This window comes from Hermetia illucens, chromosome 1, assembly GCF_905115235.1.
Source record: "Hermetia illucens chromosome 1, iHerIll2.2.curated.20191125, whole genome shotgun sequence".
In the NCBI taxonomy this organism is placed as follows: Eukaryota; Metazoa; Arthropoda; class Insecta; order Diptera; family Stratiomyidae; genus Hermetia; species Hermetia illucens.
The window spans coordinates 93,303,633-93,328,415 of NC_051849.1; the positions used below are offsets into that span (position 1 = coordinate 93,303,633).

The 24,783-nt window shown below is 42.6% G+C and overlaps 1 protein-coding gene across 3 annotated transcripts; it reads right to left on the reverse strand.

Moving 5' to 3' along the window:
- Positions 1-827: 827 nt before the first annotated feature.
- LOC119650123 (UDP-glycosyltransferase UGT5-like) lies at positions 828-24,783 on the reverse strand. Of its 3 annotated transcripts, XM_038052667.1 has the most exons (5): positions 24,304-24,783; positions 22,749-22,998; positions 22,518-22,686; positions 1,483-1,653; positions 828-1,452 (listed from the first exon to the last, which is right to left on the reverse strand). In XM_038052667.1, the coding sequence occupies exons 1-5, from the start codon at positions 24,713-24,715 to the stop codon at positions 901-903; spliced, it is 1,554 nt and encodes a 517-aa protein (XP_037908595.1). In that variant the 5' UTR covers positions 24,716-24,783; the 3' UTR covers positions 828-900. The 3 variants fall into 3 exon arrangements, with proteins under 3 accessions (XP_037908595.1, XP_037908580.1, XP_037908587.1); XM_038052652.1 differs by having other exon boundaries at positions 828-1,653; XM_038052659.1 differs by lacking the exons at positions 22,518-22,686; positions 22,749-22,998; positions 24,304-24,783 and adding exons at positions 9,931-10,099; positions 10,154-10,851 and having other exon boundaries at positions 828-1,653.

A 24,783-nucleotide genomic window follows, 5' to 3' on the forward strand; every position in this document is an offset into this window, starting at 1 on the left:
GCTAGCTGCTTGGCAGCTCCATCTCTGTAAAGGGAGCGCACGTTCCATGAGAAAATGAGCAAATCGTTTTCCGACGTCATTGTGTTATTAGCTCGCCGGCTTCGTAACTTCGGTTTTCCGTGTAGTCTTGTCAGCCCTATTTAACCCCAACCTGGAGGACCAGTAGGTGCAATTTATCCCGTTTTTAGGTGCGGGAGACTCGCCTTCATCCTTCTCCCTCTGTAGCTTTTCGTTAAGAAAGAGCTTCCAGTGATCAGCACGTGGAGGTGGAGATAGGGTTTGGTAGTAGAGCTGTTGGTGTTGGTTCAGCAGGCGTTTCCCAGGTTTTATGCTCCATCGCGGGTACCAATCTATGTTTCGCCCTGGGACCTATACAACCCTTTGCCCCTTCTTAGTTCGAGCCTAGTATTCCAAGACGCTAGACATCGCTTCAAAATAGAATATGACATAACCTGGCATAGAGACAATGAAAGATACAAATAATCTTAGTTGCGACTTTAGCGGTGGAGTAAATCGCCCGAGATTGAAGCGTTGAAAACTCTTGTTCTAAGGCCTGGACTACGCATTGAGATGCAGAAAACCCCGCCCTTATAATGTGGATAGTTTTTATAAATAATGCATAGTTTTTGTAAAGAAGATCGCTCAGTATTCTCGTGTAACAATATTGGACACGCCAGTCATCGAATTTTCTCGTAGCAACTTTCTTAATATCCATCAACCTCATTATCATCCTTGTGTATTATGGAAATAATAACCGGCTTGGAAAGTTATAAGGGCTCCCAGTTTTTCTGTTCTTGAATGGTTGAGCAGTTACGAATACCACGTCCAAAACTTCTCTGTTGGTAGGCAACAGAATTTATTGAAAAAATATTCTTTAACTACAGACGTCCGAATTAATATCTACTGATTTTTCTTCTGTTCGCTCCCGTCCTTATTCTGATTCTTAGAGTTTCTTCCAAAAAATAACCGAAAAACTTCCCTAAACACAAAGGCTAATATCTTAATTACAACATAAAGAATTGCAAGTAAAAATGCAAGTACATCTAACCCATACAGTTGTATGAGGTTCATATACACAGCTGGGCTTTGTATATGTTTTGCACCTCTATGTCGAATAACATATTCTATCCAATATGCAGCTGTATCTCTGGGGCTCATAGGCCTATCTTTGTAAATTCGAGAAAATTCTTGAACTTTGTTTCTGTATGTTGGATTACTGAGGACTTCTTCAACAATGGACTTGAACCTCTCGGCAGTAATCTTCTCTTTTCCTAAACTTAGGCCATGTCCAGCCTTCTGCACGGCATCGATGTTTGCAAATTGATCAGCAAAAAGTGGGATTCCAACCATCGGCACTCCGTGGTACTTGGATTCAACTACGCTTCCATGTCCTCCATGAGTAATGAAAAGTTTAATATTAGGGTGGGCTAGAATGTCATCTTGAGGAAGCCACTTTTTAAATAGGATGTTGGACGCGTTGCCTGGTCTTTCGTTTTCTTCCCATTTCCAGATAACTCGTTGTTTTAATTTAGAAAGGACATTGTAGAGGATTTTTATTGTTTCAGAATTCATATCAGCACTGCGAGCGTTTGAACCCAGGCTGAAATAGACTGCCCCCTCCTTAGAAGCGCCATCCAAAAATTTCTCAAGGTCCTGTAAAGAAATCATAAGGGAAATTAATTTTTAAATACTTTCCGTTTTTTTCAAAATGAAGTTCCGGTTTTCTGGTAGAACATCATTTTACTTCTAGAGGGTTAAAGCTAGAACATTTATTTATGTGACGCCTTGAATATTTTTCAAGGCGTTTTGTAAAAACAAAACAATATTCGAATTTTGTACCACACGCAAACATGTCTTTCGACTTTCTACGGAAATGGCATGCCCAATGTAATAGAACCTCTTTGGTATATACCATCGGCCTAATATACCTAATACCTAATATATCTTGTCTTGGCAGGATGAGTATTGAGGTGAATATGGCTTCATCTTGCTTGCTGGTAAAACTTTCGGACTTGGTGCGATTTGCCTCCTGTTATTCTCTAGTTCGCAAACCTGCTCGTTCTTCCAAGTTTTCTTCGTCAGCCTGTATCACTTCTCTACACGATAGACTTCGTATAAGTCTCTGCATGTGCCGTTCTTTGCTGTATTGTCCCGTCTGTAGCAGCTTGGTCGTTTCGGATTGTTTTTCAACTGTAGCCAAATATTTTTGTTGCCGTATCAACGACAATGTTCTTCAGGTGACTATGAAGGTTTGTCGAACCTTCATCTATATGACATCTGAAAGTTTGAGTTATTGTGGTACCTATGACCCACCTTATAGGTGTTACAGATAACTGTTATTGGTGACTTCAGTGATCACTCTCACTTGATTGTCAAGGAAGATTTGAGATGGAATTGTTATTCGAGCTCATAGCACCAAGTCAATGAGGTAGTGATCCAGATCTGTACTGGTCCCCATATATGTTCTAACATTCATCCAACTTGAAAAGTAGTGGCTTAACTAATATTCGATCAATTTGTTTAAAAGTAGTCTGGGAAAAGTCATATTTGTAAGTAGAGTTTTCTCTGCGCAAACCTGGAAGTACCAGTTTATGCCATGTAGCTACTTAGATAATGCATATTCCGTCGTCTTTGGTAATTTCATGTTGTCTGTCCCTACCTGGCCGCTAAAATCTCCAACTATGATTTCAATATTATACGTGGGGCAGGTTCCGAGGGTTCATTTCATTACTGCATAAAAGTTGCTTTTCTCGTTGACGGAATGTTTTTTGGGATCTGGATTTTATATATGTGAACTTTTCAAATTTGTACCGGGGAGTTTTCGAAATGAGTCCGCTGCAATTTTTCATCTGTTACCTCCCTATCTTAAAACCGATATTGAAACTAATATATGATATTTATAATATGATGATCATGACGGATATTACTTCTGTCTCGCTTTCGGCAGACCCAAAGCCATTCACATATAGAAATTATTCAATGCCTCAGACATTCTATTCCCAAATGCGGTTGGAAAGGGTGCAGCGGCTTGTTAGACCCACGAACTTGATTTGATTGTTATTATTTAATTTTCTGCTTGCCTTCTTCCCCGAATCCAGAACCACTTGGCGAAGGTACATGATTCGGCAAAGACCTCGCAGGTGTCATCAGCGAAAGACTGCGTAGCCCATAAACCCTTCTCCATCCTCCAGTCAAGTATACTTTCTATTTTCGGGATAGAAAGCCTTTCCGAATTCAATGGAAAGGAGGTGAAAGAAGGATATTATCTCTAAAAAATAAGGAAGCACACAAAGACAATACAAGGATCGATGAACCACATAAACCAGTTCACAGCATCGGGGCAAAACAACAGACGTGCTGATAAATTCAGTCTTTTTTGAGTTGGAGACGGTTTCAGAAAGGTTAACATAAATTAACTTCTTCCTATTCCTTCCACCTGTCCCCGTATGCGGAACCTTGAATATGAAAATATTTTTTTAAAAATAACAAAATGAGGATTGTGTTTTTAACTAGATTACTCGCTGGCAGGCCTAACGTTGGGCGATCGAACTCCCAGCTAATTACCTCGCGAAATGAAGCAATTGGGTGGGAGTAAGATCGACGACGAATTGATGAAAACGCTTTGGCTGCGTCGGCTCCCGGAGGGCACCCAGGCAGTCCTCGCGTGCGTCTCCGGTTCCTTGGAGGCACTGGCAGCTTCGGCCGACAAAGTGCACGCCATAACAGCTAGTGTGGCCGAGATGCAGGCGGCGCTGGACGAGGCTTTCGACTTTCTCCACAAACTGGCGGCAGCAAATTCCTCCCGCATCGACACATATGGACGTGAGTCTTGGCTTGCGTAGGACGTTTTCGTGGCGTTTCACCCTGGCGGGTGTCAGCTTCCCCACACTAGGCGCAGACTTCTTGTGTTACTATGGGTTGCTGGTGGACTTGCAAAATAAGTCCCTTATAGATCCCACGACCAACCTAAATTCGTCGGGGCAAATGGCATCTCACCCAGACAATAATCTTTCGGTTCTTTTAGAAGACATTACCGACTCTTGTGTTCGGGCACTTCTCCAAAAGTTCAGCCAAATTACTACCGAGTGCAGTCTCTCAAAACCAGTGAGGCACAATGTGCAGCACCACATTAACATTCCCCGATCTTCTAGAAGGTGCATCCTCTACCATCCCAGAAACTAGCTATTGCGCGGAAAGAATTTGAACAATTTGTTCAACAGGGTATCTGCAGGCCCTCAAACAGTTGTTGGTCTTCTCTACTGCATATGGTCCCTAAGCCACACGGCGAATGGCGCCCATGTGGGGATTACAGAAGGCTAAATGCACAGACTGTTCCTGACCGATATCCAATTCCACTCATCCACGACTTTACGCATCACCTCGCGCCCTTGGACTTAACCAAGGCTTATCATCAAATCCCTGTGGCTTCAGAAGACATTGCAAAGACGGCAATATGCACATTCTCTGGACTCTTCGAGTTCACCCGGATGACTTTCGGATTGTGCAATGCGGCGCAAACCTTTCAAAGGTTCATCCTCTCGGTCCTCCGAAACCTCAACTTCTGTTTCCTATTTTTTGGATGATGTTTTGGTCGCTTCTTCCTCAAAGTCTGAGTATGCTAAACTTCTATAGTCGTTTCCTGCCCAAGGCCGCCCAACACCAGTCCGTTTTGGACGCGTACTTGTCTGGCCCCAAAACTAAGGACACACGAGAGGTCGTGCGGTCTGAAGATGCTGTCCGCGCATTCAATTCTGCTACACTCTTGGTATTTCCTCTGCAAGATGCACCCCTAGCCTTTTTTGTTGATGCCTCTGACATCACAGTAGATGGTGCTCTTTACCAAAAGGTGAATCGAGTCTGGCAGCCGTTGAGCTTCTTCTCCAAACAGTTGAACCCCGCTCAACGGAACTACAGCACCTACGATCGAGAACTGCTCGCCGCGTACTTGAGCATCAAATACTTCCGTTTCTCCCTAGAAGGCAGGCCGTTCACAGTGTTCACGGACCATAAGCATCTCACATATGCTTTGAAACAAAAGCCCTACAAAGCGTCCCCTCGCCACGACGCTACGCTACGACACCTGAGCTTCATAAGCCAGTTTACGTCAGACATCCAGCACGTGTCCGGCAAGAACAACATAGTTGCTGACGCTTTGTCTCGCGTCTCCGAGGTTAACACCCCCGCCTCACTCGACTTCTCGGCTATTGCCAAGGCGCAGAAGGATGACGCAGTAATTCAGAGCCTCAAATCCAACCCCAAATACAAAGTTCGGGAATTGCCCATGTTCGGTTCAAACCTCTCTCTTTGCTGCGAAGACTCAGAAAAGGGACCTCGGCCATACATTCCGGCTACCTTTCGCAAGGAAGTGTTCCAAGCGGTTCACGACTTAGCGCATCCCGGCATAAGGTCAACAAATCGGTTAGTCACCGAGAAATACTTCTGGCCCTCCACAAACAGGGATGTCAATTCCTGGGCCAGAGAGTGCATCGCATGCCAGAAGTGTAAAGTCACCAGGCATGTAAGGAAGGAAGTGGGCTCATTCCATTGTGGCACGCGACGATCCGTCCTGGACCGCTTGCTTGGAGATAGTCACAAATGTTGATATATTTCCTACCTGCGTATTTCAAACCTGTTACTAAGGATGAATTCCAGATATGCTGTTGTAAGAATTGTTATGCAATTTTGGGAAACTGAGCAAAGCAAATTTTCTTCATGAATTACAAGACAAGTTTCAATAATTTCAAGAGAAATGGAAGGTGGTGACAATGGTTTTAGTTCTTTCTTTCAAAAAATGCTTTTAAATGAATGGAACTTGTAACAGATATTGTTACATTTAATTTCACTTGTAGCTTGGTTGGCTAATCTGGTTGTTTAGAATGGAATATTTTAAAAATTGTCGAATCATCATGAATACTCCGGACGATGTAATCGCTAATAATTTGTTGATTAATTCAGCCTGCCTTGGTATAATTAAAAGTATCGGGAATGATAAGCACTATTACTGTATTTTGAGATATTTTCCATAGATAAAAATTGAAACTAGGAAAATATAAGTAATCGCACAAGACAAAATGAAACTAGATTTGGAGTATACCCCAGTGATCCATTGTTCAATGCTGTTTCAGAATAAGGCATTTCGACAATGCAGCTTCGGTGGAAGCAATAACTTTTCGGAGAGCTTTAACATTTTTTATTATACCTGCAGGAGCAGAAGGGCTCGAAAACATCGAAAATCGCTTTCATTATGTTTGTCAGGAAAATATCGGGGTGCAAAGCATTCCGAATTTCAGTTTGATGATCTTTTCGAGACGTTTCCATTGTATAATGTTTGTGAGATACGAATATCACATTTTAATATAATATTTACCCTTCCACTCGACTCGAAAAGTATTAACCATGACTTTTCGTTTGATATTCACAATGACTAAATTCAGAGAAAATAATCATGAGCTTTCACTTTTATATACATATATAGTCAAAAAAGCCTACATCCGGCTCGAGGGGCGACCAGCCTAAGGCTGTAAGCAACATCCAAAGGTCCACATCACAGCAACGATGCATTTTAACGCAAAGTTTGTTGGACTATACGAAAATGTATTGATACATCCCCAATTGTCGGAAATACTTCCGGGGCGGTTTTAAGCTGCAGAGACATGTAGATCTTCTATATAGATACATATATGTGTATACCAGGTGTACCAGATTAATGCCGACCTGAGGTGCAAACGCAGAAATGCTTGCGACCAAGCGCCTGTCATGGATTACAGATAATGACAAAATCCACCGGGTTAGCTACGGATATCGCAGGTTAATACTGTAAATAAGTAGCAGTGGATCTTTTGGGGGAGTTAACCTCCTTAAAAAACACCGTAATCCGCCTATCTCGACACCGTATTTTAGCGGCAAATACCTTCGCTACCTTTGAAGGTGAGGGGGTATTGCAACATTGGACCTGTTATATGGTCGCTGATAGATCCTGCAGGCTGCACCAAATTGTTATGTGCAAAGCCGATAGTGCGTAATTCCCATATCCTAAAATCCTAGCGGCTGCGCCTGAATGCTATTTCATGTAGTGCTAAATGCCCCTTGGGACCTCTTTTCCAAAGTCTCCAGTACATTTAAGACTTTCTAGCTTCTATAGCTTATATAATTGCACAGGTAGCCTCTAGTTTCATCTGGATTTAACTCCGTACACTGTAACTACTCCTAGATCACTTAAAAGAAGAACGTAATCTAGGAAATATTTCTTTATTCATTGAATCTATTATGCATAGTATAACCAAAACCTTACATATATATATATATATATGCACAATCTGCAGTAATTGTGCAATGCCCTAAAACCCCGTGGCTGATGAGCGGCAGACCAAAGCGCAACAACAAGGGTCTCGGCTAAGGGTCAACCTCCTTTCCTAATATAGAGCCTCCGGCATGAAGTCAGCGGAATTCCATCCCTGTTTAGTGTACGAGCTAATACAGGCACTTTGCCGAGCCTCGGCTCGATTTTTATTTAATTTTGTGTTTGCGATTTTGCAATTGAGTACGAAAAGCCCGAACAAAAATTATCCGAAGCAATAAAAAAGACAATTCATCAATATACATGAAGGGCATAAAAATGTACACATAAAAGACAGCGATTACTGGAAGCACATGGTGAAAACTGGTGGGCGTGGCTTTCGAGCATAGGAGATTCATTCGCTCTTTACGCTGGCTCGTTTCGGAATAATGCGTTTTTACTGCTACTTGCCAAAACTGTCTGAAGCTGTTGGTGGGAACTTTCCATATCATAACAGAGCTCTGTTGCTTCCTCACTGCTAGTGGGAAATTAATTGGAGATAATATTTAAAATTCATTTGATGAGACCCCAGAGGCACGAAGACAGAACCCAGATTCTCTCTGCCTTAGGTGTTTTGGCGATTATACCTTCAACCACTAAGGCTGGAAGAGCAAGACGTCGTAACTCAAAGAATTTGTCGTCAGCACCTATTACCGTGTCACAGATTCGTCTCCATAATCAACATTTTGGAGCAAATAACAGAGGTACGCGCAGGAGGAATTTACCGTTCTGGGTATTTCGACTCAACGAAAGAATAGAAAAGTTGAGAAAAGAGATTAGCCGTGCCACGTAATAGACCCAATCTAGTTCTGTTTCTCAAGGAAAAATGAGCGTGCTCCAAAGTCGATGTTGAAAAATAGCAAGAAAAAATCGGAACTACGACCCTTGGGCGATGATACGAAGTAGACTTTGAGACTACAAAAGATCGAAGCAGTCGCAGCCGTAATTTCAGCGACGAGATAATGTTGAAAATACCGGACTATATATGAAGATGCAAAAGACACCATTATTACAACCTGTGCTATGATCCGAAGAGTTCTGTCCGGTAACAGTTAGGCATAGGGAACTCTACTCCCAATTTGCAATGTTCTCTGTTTAACATCTACATGTCTCTGAAGTTTCGAACCGCCGTGTTACTGCTTGAGTAGTTTGGGGCAAACGGGGATGTAGCAATACATTTTCGATAGTTGCACACTCTTTGCATTAATACACATCATCTCTGTAATGCGAGCCTTTCGATATTGCCTTCAACCTATCCTTACGGCAATACATCCGGCCGTTAGTTGAGCTGAAAGCAACACCCGGGAAACTGGAGCATCATTAGTTCGACTCTGAGTGTAGAAGGCGTTGAGACGAGAATTTTAGATATTTTTGTGTGATAAAGATGCTCATAAAATTCTCGCTCACAGCCTAAACAAACATGGAATCCTCCGTCAAACTCCAAAAAGAGAAAATGAAAAGAATGGCCATAACACAAAGCATTAAGTCACTTTACACAAGACCGGAACATAACACGCTCTATGCATATTCCGCGCACTAGAAAATCAGCAAGAACATCCATTGAAGAAACGGCGACATAGCCGATATAAGTGAAAAATCAACAGAGCCTACACCTGCAGGAGCATACAAGAAAGGAAACTAAACTACGACAACAAAATAGGATCAGAAGGCAATAGAGAAAACGCAGTTCATGATCAACAAATCCGACAAATATTTTAAGCAGGAATAGTTTTTACTGGCAAGATCAAAGTCTTGTACAGTAAGAGCTATGACCCTATGGTGAGACGTTTCAAGCGAAACAGTTTTTGTAAGTTGAAATAGGCTCTGTTGGCTGCCAACAACCGTACGCGCTAGATAGGAGATATTTTCTATGGCGTCAAAGTTGTAGTCTCCAAACCTTATTCTTCCCGTTTGACCAGTGCGGTTTGTTGTTTGTTGCTTGGTACTGACGTTACCACCATATATTTTCTCTTGCCTTCATGGATGTGCAGCCCAAGATCTCCCGCCGCCTGCTCGATCTGGATGAAGGCAGTTTTTTACGTCTCGGGTGGTTCTTCGATGTCGATATCGTCAGCATAGGCCAGTAGTTGGGTGGACGTAAAGAGGATCGTACCCCTCGAATTTACCTCAGCGTCACAGATTACTTTCTCCAGGGCCTGGTTAAAGAGGACGCATGATAGGGCATCCCCTTGTCGTAGACTGTTGTGGATGCCGAATGGTCTAGAGAGTGATCCTGCTGCTTTATCTGGCCTCGCACATTGATCAGGATCAGTCTTATCAATTTTGTCGGGATACCGAATTCTCTCATGGCCGTGTACAGTTTTACCATGGCTTTAAAGTCGATGAATAGATGGTGCAACTGATGTCCGTATTCCAACAGTTACAAAGTGATAGGCTATCAAAATCGTACTCTCTTGTGAATTCGCTGTTACCTTCGGCATTATACTCCTACATTGTTATTATTTTATTATTGTGGAACAGTGGTCCACACAAAGATTCAAATTTAACAAAACGCCAAAATCTTTCACACGTGAAGGGACTTCCTTCGGGTTCGTCACTACTTTTCAGTTTATTACATCTACAAAATTACTCACCCTTGGTAATGGATCTGGCTTCGGCTTAACTTGAATTCCCCCAACTTCAACAATAGCTGGGATATTTGGTCTTACAATACCTTCCGAGAAATGAGTGCAGACTAATATGAGCGAAATATTTCTCAGCATCTCCTGATATGTTGGGTACTTTTCTGAATGAAAATGATATCTGCGCAAAGAAAATTCTCTTGAGTTGGAGAGATTTATTAGTTAATGCTCTTACTTGTAAAGATTCTCTATCCTATAATCCAGATACGGCCTGAAAGTTAAATCCATCAGAACTACCATCAAGAAATTTTTAACCCGTTCAAAGAAGTCAAGTGGTTGTATATTTTCGTTGAATAGTTCAGGAACGTAGGTTATCTCCACTGGATTTCCAACGATGTCGTTAATTAACTTCATAGGTCGTTGCATAAAACTCAAAATAATTGGACATTTGAAATGAGCAGCGACGCCAATTTGAAACATATTAAAGAAAACACCAAGCACAACTAAATCGAAACTCTCCTCTTCCATAAGACGTTTCATTTTCGGATCATGTAGCGTTAAATTACTACTTTCTAAAGAAAACTCCATCACTTTCCTTGTATTCTGCAGGAAACCAAACCGACTTTTTGATAGTTCCGTAAATCCAGACATGAATTCTTTTGATGCTGCTGGAATATCCAGTTGTATATGACGATAACGTTTACCCGAATCTTCCAAAGGCAACATTGTAACAATTGTCACATCATGTCCTCGGTCAATCAAGGGTTCCATTACAGATTTGTGAATAATAAGATGCGATTTACTGTATGTTGTGAACAGACCAAGAATTTTGGCTGATTCGCACACCGTCATCAACGATAAGAGGACTACGAAACTAAACCCCAAAACACGCTTCATGTTTGCACTGAAATAACCGATATACGCACGCTTCTCTCCACCTATATCAACTGGAAGCAGAATTAAACAGTCTGAGCTGATATCTGTCCAAAAATTGCTACGTTGGTCATTATCTACTTAAGCTCACTTCTACTTAAACTGAGATAATATTAAACTTTCGTATCGTAACACGGGATCATGCAATTGGTATATTGATTCTAGCGAATTTGAACAGCGTGCTAGCGACCAGCAAATGTTCGTAGGCAACTAAAAGGGTAGTAATAACGCAATATGCATATCTCCTTCATTTTTTCCCGGAATAGAGGACATCCAGAGAGTGTCTTTGTTGTTATTGCCATTCCTGAGAGAATGCCAAGTATCAGATCATCATCATCAACGGCGCAACAACCGGTATCTGGTCTAGGCCTGCCTTAATAAGGAACTCCAGACATCCCGGTTTTGCGCCGAGGTCCACCAATTCGATATCCCTAAAAGCTGTCTGGCGTCCTGGCCCACGCCATCGCTCCATCTTAGGCAGGGTCTGCCTCGTCTTCTTTTCCTACCATAGATATTGCCCTTATAGACTTTCCGGGTGGGATCATCTTCATCCATACGGATTAAGTGACCCGCCCACCGTAACCTATTGAGCCGGATTTTATCCACAACCGGACGGTCATGGTATCGCTCATAGATTTCGTCATTGTGTAGGCTACGGAATCGTCCATCCTCATGTAGGGGGCCAAAAATTCTTCGGAGGATTCTTCTCTCGAACGCTGCCAAGAGTTCGCAATTCTTCTTGCTAAGAACCCAAGTTTCCGAGGAATACATGAGGACTGGCAAGATCATAGTCTTGTACAGTAAGAGCTTTGACCCTATGGTGAGACGTTTCGAGCGGAACAGTCTTTGTAAGCTGAAGTAGGCTCTGTTGGCTGACAACAACCGTGCGCGGATTGCATCATCGTAGTTGTTATCGGTTGTGATTTTCGACCCTAGATAGGAGAAATTGTCAACGGTCTCAAAGTTGTATTCCCCTATCCTTATTCTTGTTCGTGCTTGTGTTTGACCAGTGCGGTTTGATGTTGTTGGTTGATTCGTCTTCGGTGCTGACGTTGCCACCATGTATTTTGTCTTGCCTTCATTGATGTGCAGCCCAAGATCTCGCGCCGCCTGCTCGATCTGGATGAAGGCAGTTTGAACGTCTCGGGTGGTTCTTCCCATGATGTCGATGATCGTCAGCATAGGCCAGTAGTACGGTGGACTTGAAGAGGATCGTACCTCTTGCATTCACCTCAGCATCACGGATCACCTTCTCGAGGGCCAGGTTAAAGAGGACGCATGATAGCGCATCCCCTTGTCGTAGACCGTTGTTGATGTCGAATGGTCTTGAGAGTGATCCTGCTGCTTTTATCTGGCCTCGCACATTGGTCAGGGTCAGCCTAGTCAGTCTTATTAACTTCGTCGGGATACCGAATTCTCTCATGGCCGTGTACAGTTTTACCCTGGCTATGCTATCATAGGCGGCTTTAAAGTCGATGAACAGATGGTGCAACTGTTGTCCATATTCCAACAGTTTTTCCATCGCCTGCCGCAGAGAGAAAATCTGATCTGTTGCTGATTTGCCTGGAGTGAAGCCTCTTTGGTATGGGCCAATGATGTTCTGGGCATATGGGGCTATCCGGCCTAGCAAGATAGTGGAGAATATCTCATAGATGGTACTCAGCAACGTGATACCTCTATAATTGCTGCACTGTGTGATATCTTCCTTTTTATGTATGAGACAGATTATGCCTCGCTGCCAATCGTCGTTTATTGATTCGCTGTCCCATACCTTGAGCACAAGTTGATAAACCACTTGGTGTAACTGGTCGCCTCCATATTTAACCAATTCGGCTGTAATTCCATCGGCTCCTGGCGACTTATGATTTTTTAGCCGATGAATTGCACGGACTGTTTCTCCTATACCTGGTGGTGGCAGTATTTGTCGGTCGTCTTCAGTTGGCGGGACCTCCAACTCGTCGATGTTCTGGTTGTTCAGTTGCTCATCAAAGTACTCAACTCATCGCTCCAATATGCCCATTCTGTCGGAAATCAGGTTTCCCTCTCTGTCTCGGCAGGATGAGCATCGAGGTGTATAAGACTTCATCCTGCTGACTTGTTGGTAAAACTTCCGCGCCTGGTGCGGTTGCTCCCTGTACTTTTCTAGTTCACAGATTTGTTGGTTCTCCCAGGCTTCGTTTTTCCGTCTGTGAAATCTCTTCTCCGCTCGACGGAGTTCGTGATAAGTCTCTGCGCGTGCCCGCGTTCTTTGAGAATGCAACATTACTCGATATGCGGCATTCTTCCGTTCTGTTGCTAGCTTACATTCATCGTCAAACCAGCCGTTCCGACTCCTTTTGCGGCTGGGGCCAAGTATATTTGTGGCCGTATCCATGATAACGTTCTTCAGGTGGTTGTGAAGATCATTAGTTGATGCTTCATCTCTAGGTCCTCTGTTGACTGCGGTTATTGCGGCATCCATTTCCCTCTTATAGGTGTCGCGGAGAGTTGTGTTGTGGATGGCTTCAGTGTTCACTCTCACCTGATTGTCAGAGGGGATTCTAGGTGGTATTGTTATTCGAGCTCGGAGCACCATGCCAACGAGATAGTGATCCGAGTTTATATTGGCCCCCCTATATGTTCTGACATTCATCAAGGCTGAGAGGTGGCGGCGTTCGATCAACACGTGGTCAATTTGGTTGAAAGTGGTCCCGTCTGGAGAGGCCCACGTATGTTTGTGGACCGCCTTCTGCGCAAACCAGGTACTTCCAACAACCATTTCCTGTGACCCTGCTAATTGAATAGTCCGCAGTCCGTTATCATTTGTTTTTTCGTGTAAGCTATGGGAGCCAACGTATCGCCTGAATACGGGCTCCTTCCCTACTTGGCTGTTAAAATCCCCAAGTATGATTTTGATATCATATCTGGGACAGGCTTCGAGGGTTCTTTCTACTGCCTCGTAGGAGGTATCCTTCTCCGACTCTGCAGTCTCCTCTGTAGGGGCGTGAACGTTTATGAGGCTTATATTTCTAAACTTGCCTCGCAAGCGCAGAGTGCATAGCCGTTCGCTTATACTTTCAAAGCCGATAACAGCAGGTTTCATTTTTTGGCTGACTAAGAAACCTACTCCGAGCACATGGTTTACTGGATGGCCGCTATAATATATGGTGTAGTGGCTCTTCTCCAGGAAACCGGTCCCTGTCCATCGCATCTCTTGCAACGCTGTTACATCAGCCCTATATTGGGACAGGGTATCGGCTAGCGGCTTATCAGCTTCATCTCTGTACAGGGAGCGCACGTTCCATGAGAAAATGCGCAAATCGTTGTTCCTTTGTCGTTGCCGGGTCCGTCGTTTTAACATCCGTCCTATTCGAGGCTCCTGTTGTGGCTTCGTAACAGGTTGTTTTCCGTGTAGGGTTGTCAGCCCTACCCAACCCCCAACCTGGAGGACCAGTTGGTACAATTTGTCCCGTTTTTAGGCGCGGGAGACTCGCCTTCATCCTTCTCCGTCTGCAGCTTTTCGTCAAGAAAGAGCTCCCAGCGGTCACCACGTGGAGGTGGAGATAGGGTTTGGTCGTAGAGCTGTTGGTGTTGGTTCAGCAGGCATTTGCCAGGTTTTATGCTCCATCGTGGGTACCAATCCACGTTTCGCCCCGGGACCTATACTACCCTTTGACCACCACCACAGTATCAGATGTCAGGTTGAAATGCTTAGAAATGGGGAACATAATAAAGTTCCTGTTGGCTATAGGCTTGGATGGCACACTATAACCATATATACTTCAATTTTCAATATTATTTCCGAGTAATCAGAATCTCGGCAGATGTAGGATTTTAGCTAATACTACCACTAAGTGCCAAGCATTTAGGCTCGGATGATCCTACCTACTTAAAAACTAAAGGGGCGCTGATGGTGGTGGTCGGTGGTTATGTCGGTGGAACCCCCCGCAACATCGAAAACGTATGCAGAATGGTGTATTTCTGGTGTATTTCTTTCTCCAGGGAAGTCGTGAGGGATTTAGGTCAACACCAGTAGCTGACAATTTCTCGAGACATCAAATGTCTTTGATCAGTGGCTCATTCTTCACCTTTTTCTACACGTATTTCCGTTCATTGTTGTTATTATGGGGGATAGTAACATCAATACTATACACGGAGTGACTTGTCAACTAACGGAATGTCAGATCAGTTAAAACTTGCCAATCCCAACAAATGCTGTAAGCAGAACTATCAAGTACTGTTTTCGGCTCATAACGGTAAACCGGACATACTGCCATGATCAGCCCATGCGTGTATGCAAGGTTTTGGTGAATCATCTTACATTAAACCTTGTGACTGTTTGTGTATTGCACCCCACCATAACAGTGCAGTCAGAAATGAGATGGCTCAACATCTCTAACACCGAACAACACATTCTACACTGATCATTCTCCACCCGCTCTTTCATTATGAGCTTTTTGTAAGCTCGGGTGGTAACCACGCCATCTTGAATGGCACACGTAAATCCCTCGCACAGCCATCTTTGCGTGCTTGGTTTGATTTTACCTCACTAAGAGAATGGAGAGGTCCTTCAAGTTAACAAGAGTTAGCCCACAATCTGCCGTACAAACAGCTGCATGCAAGGAACTAGCCTTCTCTTTACTGTACAAATAAGCGCGCAGTGGGTTGACTTGGCAGTGATGTTGTCCCTCTCAGTCAGCAGCTCGTTCTGTAATTTTAGGATTGTGTACTACAGCCTAGTGCTCTAACCACTGAGCTATCCGCCCATAGTGCTGACGCTTAAAGGAGAATAGGGCGCACCATGCACTAGCAATTCCTCGATATTTCAGCTTGGCGATATTCGCTAATACCACGGTGGTACTAACTACCTGTTAGCATGCGTACTCTAGATATTCCCTCCAGCTCAGTTTGGCATTCTCCTGATATTTCATAACACGCTTTCAGACGACCGTCTATCCACCGAATTCCACTTCACAGTGTTCTTCTTTCCATGGTTCGTTATTAAGGCTGCTTCGTCTTTCTCATTCGCTAAGGTCAGCTTGACTTTCCCTAACTAGGACCGCAACTACTATCCCCGTAGCGTGGACTTCCACATCATCTGAGTTCTTTGCTAAAATGTTGTTAATCTTTGCCCTTTCCAAAGAGCGAGCACCCTATTATACATAACATCCCACAGCAGAGAGCCTAGTATCGAGCCCTGTGATACCCTCGCTGCCACTATGTACCTTCTGATCCGGGAACACCTATCGCAGTCAATCCGGTTCTAGTCGGCGAAATTGAATGCATTTTTGACATTCAATTCCAATACAGCACAGCAGCCGCCAGAACCAGTTTAGCCACCATGCTTATTGCATCCTGCGTAGAGTGAGGTCGTCGAAAACCATCCTGGCGGTCCGACAAGCTGGCTTCAACGATCGTTAGCATTGCAGATGACTATGGTTTGAAAGCAACAAAAACTATTGCTTTTCCCAATTAGCGGAGAACATTTCTTCCTTTAGGCTTAGTCTGGCCAGGGAAGCAGTCGAATTCTGGGCATAGTAGCATCGTGTGCTTCCGTCGATTACTGGCTGCAAAATTTGCACGTTAAGAAGTATCTAACTAGTGTAGAGCTACGTATCTTTGAATTTTTGATATAGCAGAAAAGGGTACTTTTTATGATCGGTGAACTGATTACCAATTTGCTCAGACATGTGATAGGGACTTTCACCACAAGGTCAATTGGATTTCTATGAACCGGGAAAAAATACCTAATCAGATCGATATTACCATCAGCAGTTGATCAACAAGTTCTTTTCTGAATATGTGGAAAGAAAGGCGCAGACATTATCCCTCAACAATGTGATCATCTGATGGTCGTTTACCTTCGCTTGCCCTATTCGCTACGTTTCGCTGTAGAGAAAGAGTAACGGCCGAACAGCGATCGCATTGTTCTGGAGCTCGAGAATATTGGTGAGTATACTGATACTGAGTGTCTTTATCTCTGAAGTTGTAAGTTACGTCCCAAAACCTAGCCGGATGCCGAAAAATGGAGACGGTTCGGTGATCATATGACGTTGCGAGCTCTGTTTGTGAAAGGAAGTGAGTGCAACGTACTTTGGTTCTGTCGGAGTAAAATTGATGCCACGATACCAATTTCTGTTCTGCTAGGGCTGACTCTGTGAAACGGTTGTCTTTTACATCGTTTTCGTGTGCCTTAATCCATTACTGTAATGTTCTCTCAGTCTCCCTAAGGTAGAGTTTTCCACAGGATCTAACAATTTTATACAGACCTGGTGGGTGAAGTGGCGGCTTTTTGTCCTGCCCAGGGTTATACCATAAGTTCATTATGGGCTAATATAATTTAGACAATCAGCAGAATCTTATAATTAGGAAACACATCAGATATAGACATAGCCCCTAAGCATCAGTCTCAGGTCTACCCTGAAGTAGTGAGACGGTCTGTTCACAAAACTTTGGAAATAAAACAGAATCCGGAAAATATCGGACGCTTGTCATGGCTGTTGTCAGTTACCAACAAAAATATAGACGTGTCAAGTGAATTACTATTAGCTTTGGAAAACAGACAAGATATTGCTATTTCATCAATGTTGCATCTTGTCGCCGATATTATTTCCTCTTGTTTTGAACAAATAACTTGGTCAGGGCACAGACGAGTTACCGGTGGACGAGTTGACCAAATGTAAACGATGGCAGGAAAGGCTTCTTTCAATTCATTTCAGGTTCAGTTTCAATCACTGCCGACAAGTGTGAAACGGAGCTTTGGCTTCAATGCTTGTGTCTATTTGGCACCTAATTAAAACCATACAGAATGTTCCCACGTTAGGAATAGGTTTTAGCCAATTTCAATATGGTTGGAATCCATGGGAACATGGGGGGAATGGGGCTTTGATCTCACAGTGGAGTGGATTTTAATCATGGGTTGCTAGTCGCGTTTTATTTGGGTAAAGTGAGCAGCTTGACCAATGGAACCGTGTGTGTGAAACGAGCCTTAGGATAGTTATGGCACTATACCAGGGTGAATGGCAACCATATGACATTAAAACACAGGATTAAACCAGAAAAATCAGAAGTGATCCTAAAATACCAGTATACCAAATAAGAATAATGAACTCGCAAATATATGTAAATAGAAGTATTGTACCATTTGTAATAAATTAAAATACAATTGGGGTGGCACTTCTATAGCGCCAGTAAATAATAAAACAAATGTCGCTGAGTAAAACAAATTAAAAACCGAAGGCTTGAAGGTTCATCTTTTATGTATTCCATATGCTCTTCAAATATATATCACATAATATTTGGAGGCACAGTTCCATTTGAGCGTAGGTCGTAATGTGTATGAACGACGTCTGACTATTGATTTCAATGTGTCTTAGGTTACAGTGAATTTACACGAAATCGAAAACTTCGACCTACTGTAACTTTGTTAATGGTAATCGGGTTTCCACCAACCGTTTTAATACCGTAATCCTTATTACGATTTATGTTGCTCCAGCATTTTATAATTCGATGGTTCGTTGACCCCCGTATCCCGAACTTCTGATACCAAGGAGTAACACGAAAACGAGGTTTCATCTCGACAAGAAGTTTGAAACACCTTTGGCGGCAATCTCAGCGAGCGTGGCAGTGACTTACGATGATTACCTGGTGCACTAACGAATCACTCGCAGCAGAGGGAGCCGGCGCCATAGTCATTGGTCCCAGGAAAGCGTACTTTAAACCGATGGATACGCACATCTGTATATTATAGGCGGAGATATGTGCCAGAGATAGTTATGCCTCCTTCAACCTCGAGAGAAACTATAGGAGGTGGAACATTATTACTCTAACCGACAGTCAAGCGACCATTAAGGCATTTAGGCCTAGCCACTGCTGGGTAAATTATGACTTAGGGAAGTGTCTGCAGATATGTTGGATGCCTTCAATTTCGGTAAGGTAGTAACGACACTTTCACACATGTTCTTAAACAGTATCCGGCACTAGTGCAAAGCGAGTTGAGGCACTTGAGAGAATGCTAAGTACCAGATGCCAGGTTGAAATGACTAGAAATAGGGAACATAATAAAGTTTTTGTAGGCTATGGCACAATATAGTTAGTAGATATACTATAACCAGTAAAGGGGGTATAGTAGGGTACCTAATAGGACGTAATTTTATTTCAATTCTCAATATTATTTCCGTGTTATCAGAATCTCGGCAGATGCCGGATTTTAGCTAATACTAGCGTCCCGTCTTGTCAACTAACAGCACGTCAGACTTGTTGCATGATATGTGGCAATCAGTTAGAATTTGCCAATCCCAGCACATGCTGTAAGAAGAACTATCAAGTATTGTTCGCGGCTCATATCGGTAAACCGAACATACTGCCATGATCAGTCCATGCTTGTATGCAAGGTTTTGATGAATTACCTTACATACAACATTGTGCCTGTTTGTGTATTGCACCGCGCTATAACAGTGTAGTTCGCCGAACAACACATTCTGCCCTGGTCATTCTCCACCCGCTCTTTCATTATGAACTTTTTATAAGTTCGGGTGGTGAGCACACCGTCCTGAATGGCAGAAATAAATCCCTCCGTCTCAGCAAAGAGCTCCAAAGTACACAACCATCTGTTCGCTCTTTGTCTGCTTTCACCCCATTAACAGGATTGAGAGGTCCTTCATGTTAAGTAGAAATAGCCCACAATCTACCGTACAAACAGCTGCTCGCCTGCTCTTTGCTGTAAAAATAAACGCGCAGCGAGTCGACTTGGCGATGATGTTGTGCCGCCACGTCAACCACGCCCCTAATTCCGATGTAACGAGGCAGGTTCATCCGCTCCACGGCAGACTTTGGATGAGGCATTTGGAGTTTGGACATAGTTGTCCGTATCCGCCGCTGGACGTTTTCCAGATCTGTCTTCGTCCACGGCAATATTCCGAATGCATAAGCCAGTGAAGGGATAACGAGTATATTTGACGCACTTATTTTATTCTTCCCCGAGAGATGCGATTTCAGCACCAGCCTAACATGTCGCAAGAAATCGGACAGCAGAGCATCCTTCCGATCACCAACTCAAGCATGGGTTCCTCGCAGAATTCCTAGGTACTTGTAGAAGTCTGTCTCGGTTATAGCTTCGATGTGAAGGTCACCAATGCTATATCCGGCATGCGGGTCGTGATGACGACCTTTGCGGATGGCTTAAATTCGACACTTGTCTAATCCAAACTCCATCCGAATATCACGACTGAATATGTCTATTATTCGCAATAGACTTCTAAGATGGTCGGTTCAGTGCCAAGCAAAACAAAAGGGGACTCAATGAATCTCCCTGGAAGATGACCCTCCATATAAGAATGGACTCTGAGGTGCTGGTACCCTCAAAATGCGCTGATAGGGCTACGCCACCCTTCCATTACTGTCGGCAAAAAGTTTATTAGTTTCGGATCAATTCCATACAGGCGAAGGACATCAATTAACCAGGTATGTGGGACGCTGTCAAAAGGCTTGGCAAAACTGATATAGCAGCTAAATAGATTTCTTTGGCCTCTAGTTGCCTGTTCTACAAGTACCGAGTCGATAATGAGTTCATTCATACTGCCGTAACAGACTGCATAAGACAGAAAAATTCTACTTTAGTGTGTACAGAATTTCAACTATGGGTTTCTCACTGGGGATTACATAGTTCCTATTAACCCTCTGCACTGTATTTCCCACACGTCTGCTAGCATTGCCAGTGCTGATTTAAATCAGTCTAGTAATGCCCTGCGTTAATGAATCCCGCCAACGTTCTGGACGAATTTTCCATGGTGTATCTTTTCGGTCACTCAAACCAATAACACGAAAACGAATCTTCTGACCGTGCAATCTGACAGCCGCTACTGCACCACAATACACAGGTGATTGTAGTTTCAGCAGCGACATATCAGCACACAGTTGAGATGCAATCTCATCATTGATTTGAAACAGAATTATCGGAGTTGCTGGGGGTGCATAGTGCCAGGGAATACCTGATCTATGCAAATGATCCATTTTCGAGAATTCTGAACACCCTTTTTGGAATTCGTCCTAAACCTCAGCAGCAACCTGAGCTGGATGGTAGAGAAGAGTGCTTCGCGAGTGCTGAAACTGTTGCCTGCGGCGTGGTATTGTTGATGCCGCCGCCTCTGCCCCCATCGATTCTCGGTCACCAATTTCCCCGATGACGTCAAGTCGAACACCCTCCCTAATGATGGCCGGGATTGTGTCGCTGCGAGTTATAAAGCGGTACTGGTCTGCAACTCACAGTCACATGCGCGATTTTGGGAAACGCTCGACGAATCTCTGGTGCAACGAGGGGCGGTAAGATTTTGTATCTGCCCCGCCGTTATTTCGTAGTAGGAGCGGATAATTAAGAAGTTCACTTTCTCAGTCCACTTCATCCGTTGCCTACGAAAACTTGTTGAAGTGGTTCCCACAGATTGTGGCGAAACAGCTGCAGCTGGCGGAGCAAAGCTCCTTGTCATCGTGGCGCCTAGACGTCCAATTGTTCCATGATTAGCGATTTCGACGCCGTGCTGTCCACTGCGAGTACCGGACCCAATTACCATATCGGACGACTTGCACCGGTTATCCGTACCAGACCTTAAGTTCCTCTTTCTTCTCGTTTTTAGATTTGTGTTATACCCAGCTGCCAGGTGTGGTGATAGCTTCCTTAGCGAGTAATCTGCAAGATTGCAAAGTTCTTGCAATTTCCTCACTTACCCCCTGAGACGCTGTGTGGTGTACAGCCATTCAAACTGCAACCATCCCTCCTCCATTCACAACAAAGCTTGGGACCAACTGTGGCTACTATTACTAACTTTATTTAAATAAATATTGATTCGAAAGGTTTTTCAAAGTCTAGAGATTATATTGGGACTACTTCACGATTTCTATAAGATTGTCGGTAGGGTATTTTCTGAGAAATGTACTACGCTCCCCCTCCCTGGATGATGTTCTTCGTCTTATGGTTGGTCATTCCAAGTTCTAGCTATCCCCGTAGCATATATGTATTAAGACAATTATTCTGTTCGCTAAACACAAAGGAATATTCGTTTTGTAGTCGAACTTGGCACTCGGAGGGAATTTTGTTCTAAAAAAATGCCAAAAATTTTTTATAGAAACGGATCGCTGAATTACCAATCTTAATGTTTACAGGTCATTGTTAAGTTTACTGCCTGTCTATCTGTTTGTCACACGCACTTTGCACAGAAACGGTTATCGAAAAATCTGAAAAAAATCACGAAGCTGCTACTATACGGGGCGTAGGTTTCGAAATACTCTCCATGCCAATATCTACTCACATAAAGTTAATATAATTTTTAGTAATTGACTGCAAAACCCTCTTTGAGTTCATCCTAGAATTCCTAAAGCATGATCCTACCTACTTTGGTGGAAATTGCACTATTGGTAACAAAGTTATAGTAGGTCAAAGCTGTCGCCTCAGTGCAAATAATAAAACTTTGGATGTCGGTATCACGCTAAAGTGAATATTCTGACATAAAATGCGCATGTACATTACGTGCTAGATACAAATGGAACAAATGTCCACTGAAATATTATATTTTTATAAAAGAAATACACAAAACCTTTCTTAGCTCAACCGTCGAGCTTCCGGTTTCCCGACTTATTTTTCTAATTATATTTCAAATATCTCGTTTTTGTACGTATCTGAATTATCTACTTACCTTTGGTAAGGGATCTGGTTTCGATTTGACTTGAATGCCTCCAACTTCAACAATAGCTGGGACATTTGGTCTGATAACGCCTTCCGATAAATGACTGCAGGTTAATACCAGGGAAATATTTTTCAGCATTTCACTATAAGTGGGATATTTTTCCGACGGAAAGTTATAACTGCATAAAGGAAATTTTCTTTAATAGAAAAGATATATGCATCTATTATTTTGTACTCTTACTTGTAAAGATGTTCTGTTTTGTAATCTACATACGGCAGGAAACTAATATCCATCGCCAACACCATCAAAAAGTTTTTAACTCGGTCGAAGAAGCCGAGTGGTTGCACATTTCCAACGAAAACTTCAGGAACATACGTTACCTCCAAAGGGTTGCCAACGATAGTGTTAACTAGCCTCATAGGCCGTTGCATAAAACTCATAACAATTGGGCATTTGAAATGAGCAGCGACGCCAATTTGAAACATATTAAGGTAGTAGTCTGGTAACTTATCCCTATTTTCATGACTTTTTTGGAGGGTGGTTTTTTATAGGAAAATGAAAATGAATTATCTTGAATATTTAGAGTGTTTTTATTTACATATTGAAAATATAAAAAAAAATTTATTTGAAAAAATTTAATAGTTTATAACTATTATTATTGTCACTCGAAGTTGGAACCTCAAAAAAAATGCACATGGGTGGCCCGGGTGATTTTGGCTCTTGATGTCATCTGAAATCAAATATTCTTGATTATTCTTAATCTATAGACATCTCATTCTGGTCGGATCTACCGAAGTTAAATTTCAAGCGTAAATCACAAAATGGCGGACTTTGAAAAAAAAAGTCCTTTTATTTTAGCAAAGAAAGGGTTGTAAAATAAAAAGTTAGGGGTGGAAAAAATTCTCTTTAGTACCGACGAGAACTATACGTGTGTAGAACAGCCTGTTAAAATTTGAAAGCAATCGGTTCAGTAGAAAAAAAGTTAGGACCCGGGCCGACCAGAAAAACAATGTTTTGAGAAAAACGCGTAGTCGCATAACAAAAGTAAGACGTCTGTTGACCTCAAACGCATTCCTCACTTTTGGGCAAGAATTAATAGTAGTGAATTCATTGCACTTACACTTTATACACAAGTTAAATCCCAATCCAACTTGAGATTTTTTAAGAAATTTTATATCACTCTTGCAAGCTTTACAAATCAGAACACTTTCTAAAGCACTGAATACTAAAGTAAAACTTAAAAGAGCGTAAGTTGAGCTCTCATCAATGGCTACTTCAATATCTTCTTAATTTTTTAATTTTTCAGCAGACTTGCTCACACATGTTACATCTTTTTCAGCAGTGTATCTATTACCGTGAAATTTTCGCTTGATGCCTGGATCTCCAGGACTTTTCGTACCACGTTTTTTTCCTTTCCTATCCATCTTAGATGCTTACGTGTCAACGCACGATCAAATACTAACGAGTACTGTGAATTTTGAGTTGAATATACTTTAAAGTAAAGATATATTATATAAATATATATATTTATATATATATATATATAATAGAATAACAGAGTCAACCCAGGTATAAAAATGCGCGCAAACAAAAGAAGGGTCCAAGCGGTTACAGCTGTGGGTCAACTTGAAAGGTTGGACTCCGAGGCGCTCTAGGAAACTCGTTATAACTCCCGAAATATTTCGAATTTCTGTCTGAAATTTTCACAGTATATTCTCAAGACATTGCACTTTCAAATTAAGCACAAAAATAATTTTCGATTTTTTGAACTCAAGTTACCAGACTACCACCTTAAAGAAAACGCCAAACACAACTAAATCGAAACTCTCCTCTTCCATAAGACGCTTCATTTTCGGATCATGCAGTGCTAAATTACTATATTCTAACGAGAAGTCTGTTACTTTCTTTGTATTCAGAAGCAAACCAAAGAGGCTTTGCGACGTTTCTACAATTCCTGACATAAATTCTTTTGGTGCTGGTGGAACATCTAATTGTATGTGGCGATAACGTTTACCCGAATCCTCCAAAGGTAATGTCGTTACGATTGTCACATCATGTCCTCGCTCAATCAAGGGTTCCATTACAGATTTATGAATAATAAGATGTGATTTACTGTACGTTACGAACAAACCAAGAATCTTGGCTGAGTTGCCCACGTTCATCAATGATAAGAGGACCAGGAAACTAAACCACAAAGCACGCTTCATGTTTGCCGAGAAACACTCAAAATTTGCACCTTTTTACACTAACTGTAGATTGAAGACTGACGGAATTA

Bases quoted from the DNA above. Each gene is read 5' to 3' on its own strand.
- LOC119650123 (XM_038052652.1), bottom strand. From the start codon at position 24,715: ATGAAGCGTGCTTTGTGGTTTAGTTTCCTGGTCCTCTTATCATTGATG. The intron at 22,999-24,303 runs TTAAGGTGGTAG...CAGACTACTACC, and splicing joins AGTTGTGTTTGGCGTTTTCT to TTAATATGTTTCAAATTGGC. The intron at 22,687-22,748 runs GTAAGAGTACAA...TCCTTTATGCAG, and splicing joins AAAACAGAACATCTTTACAA to TTATAACTTTCCGTCGGAAA.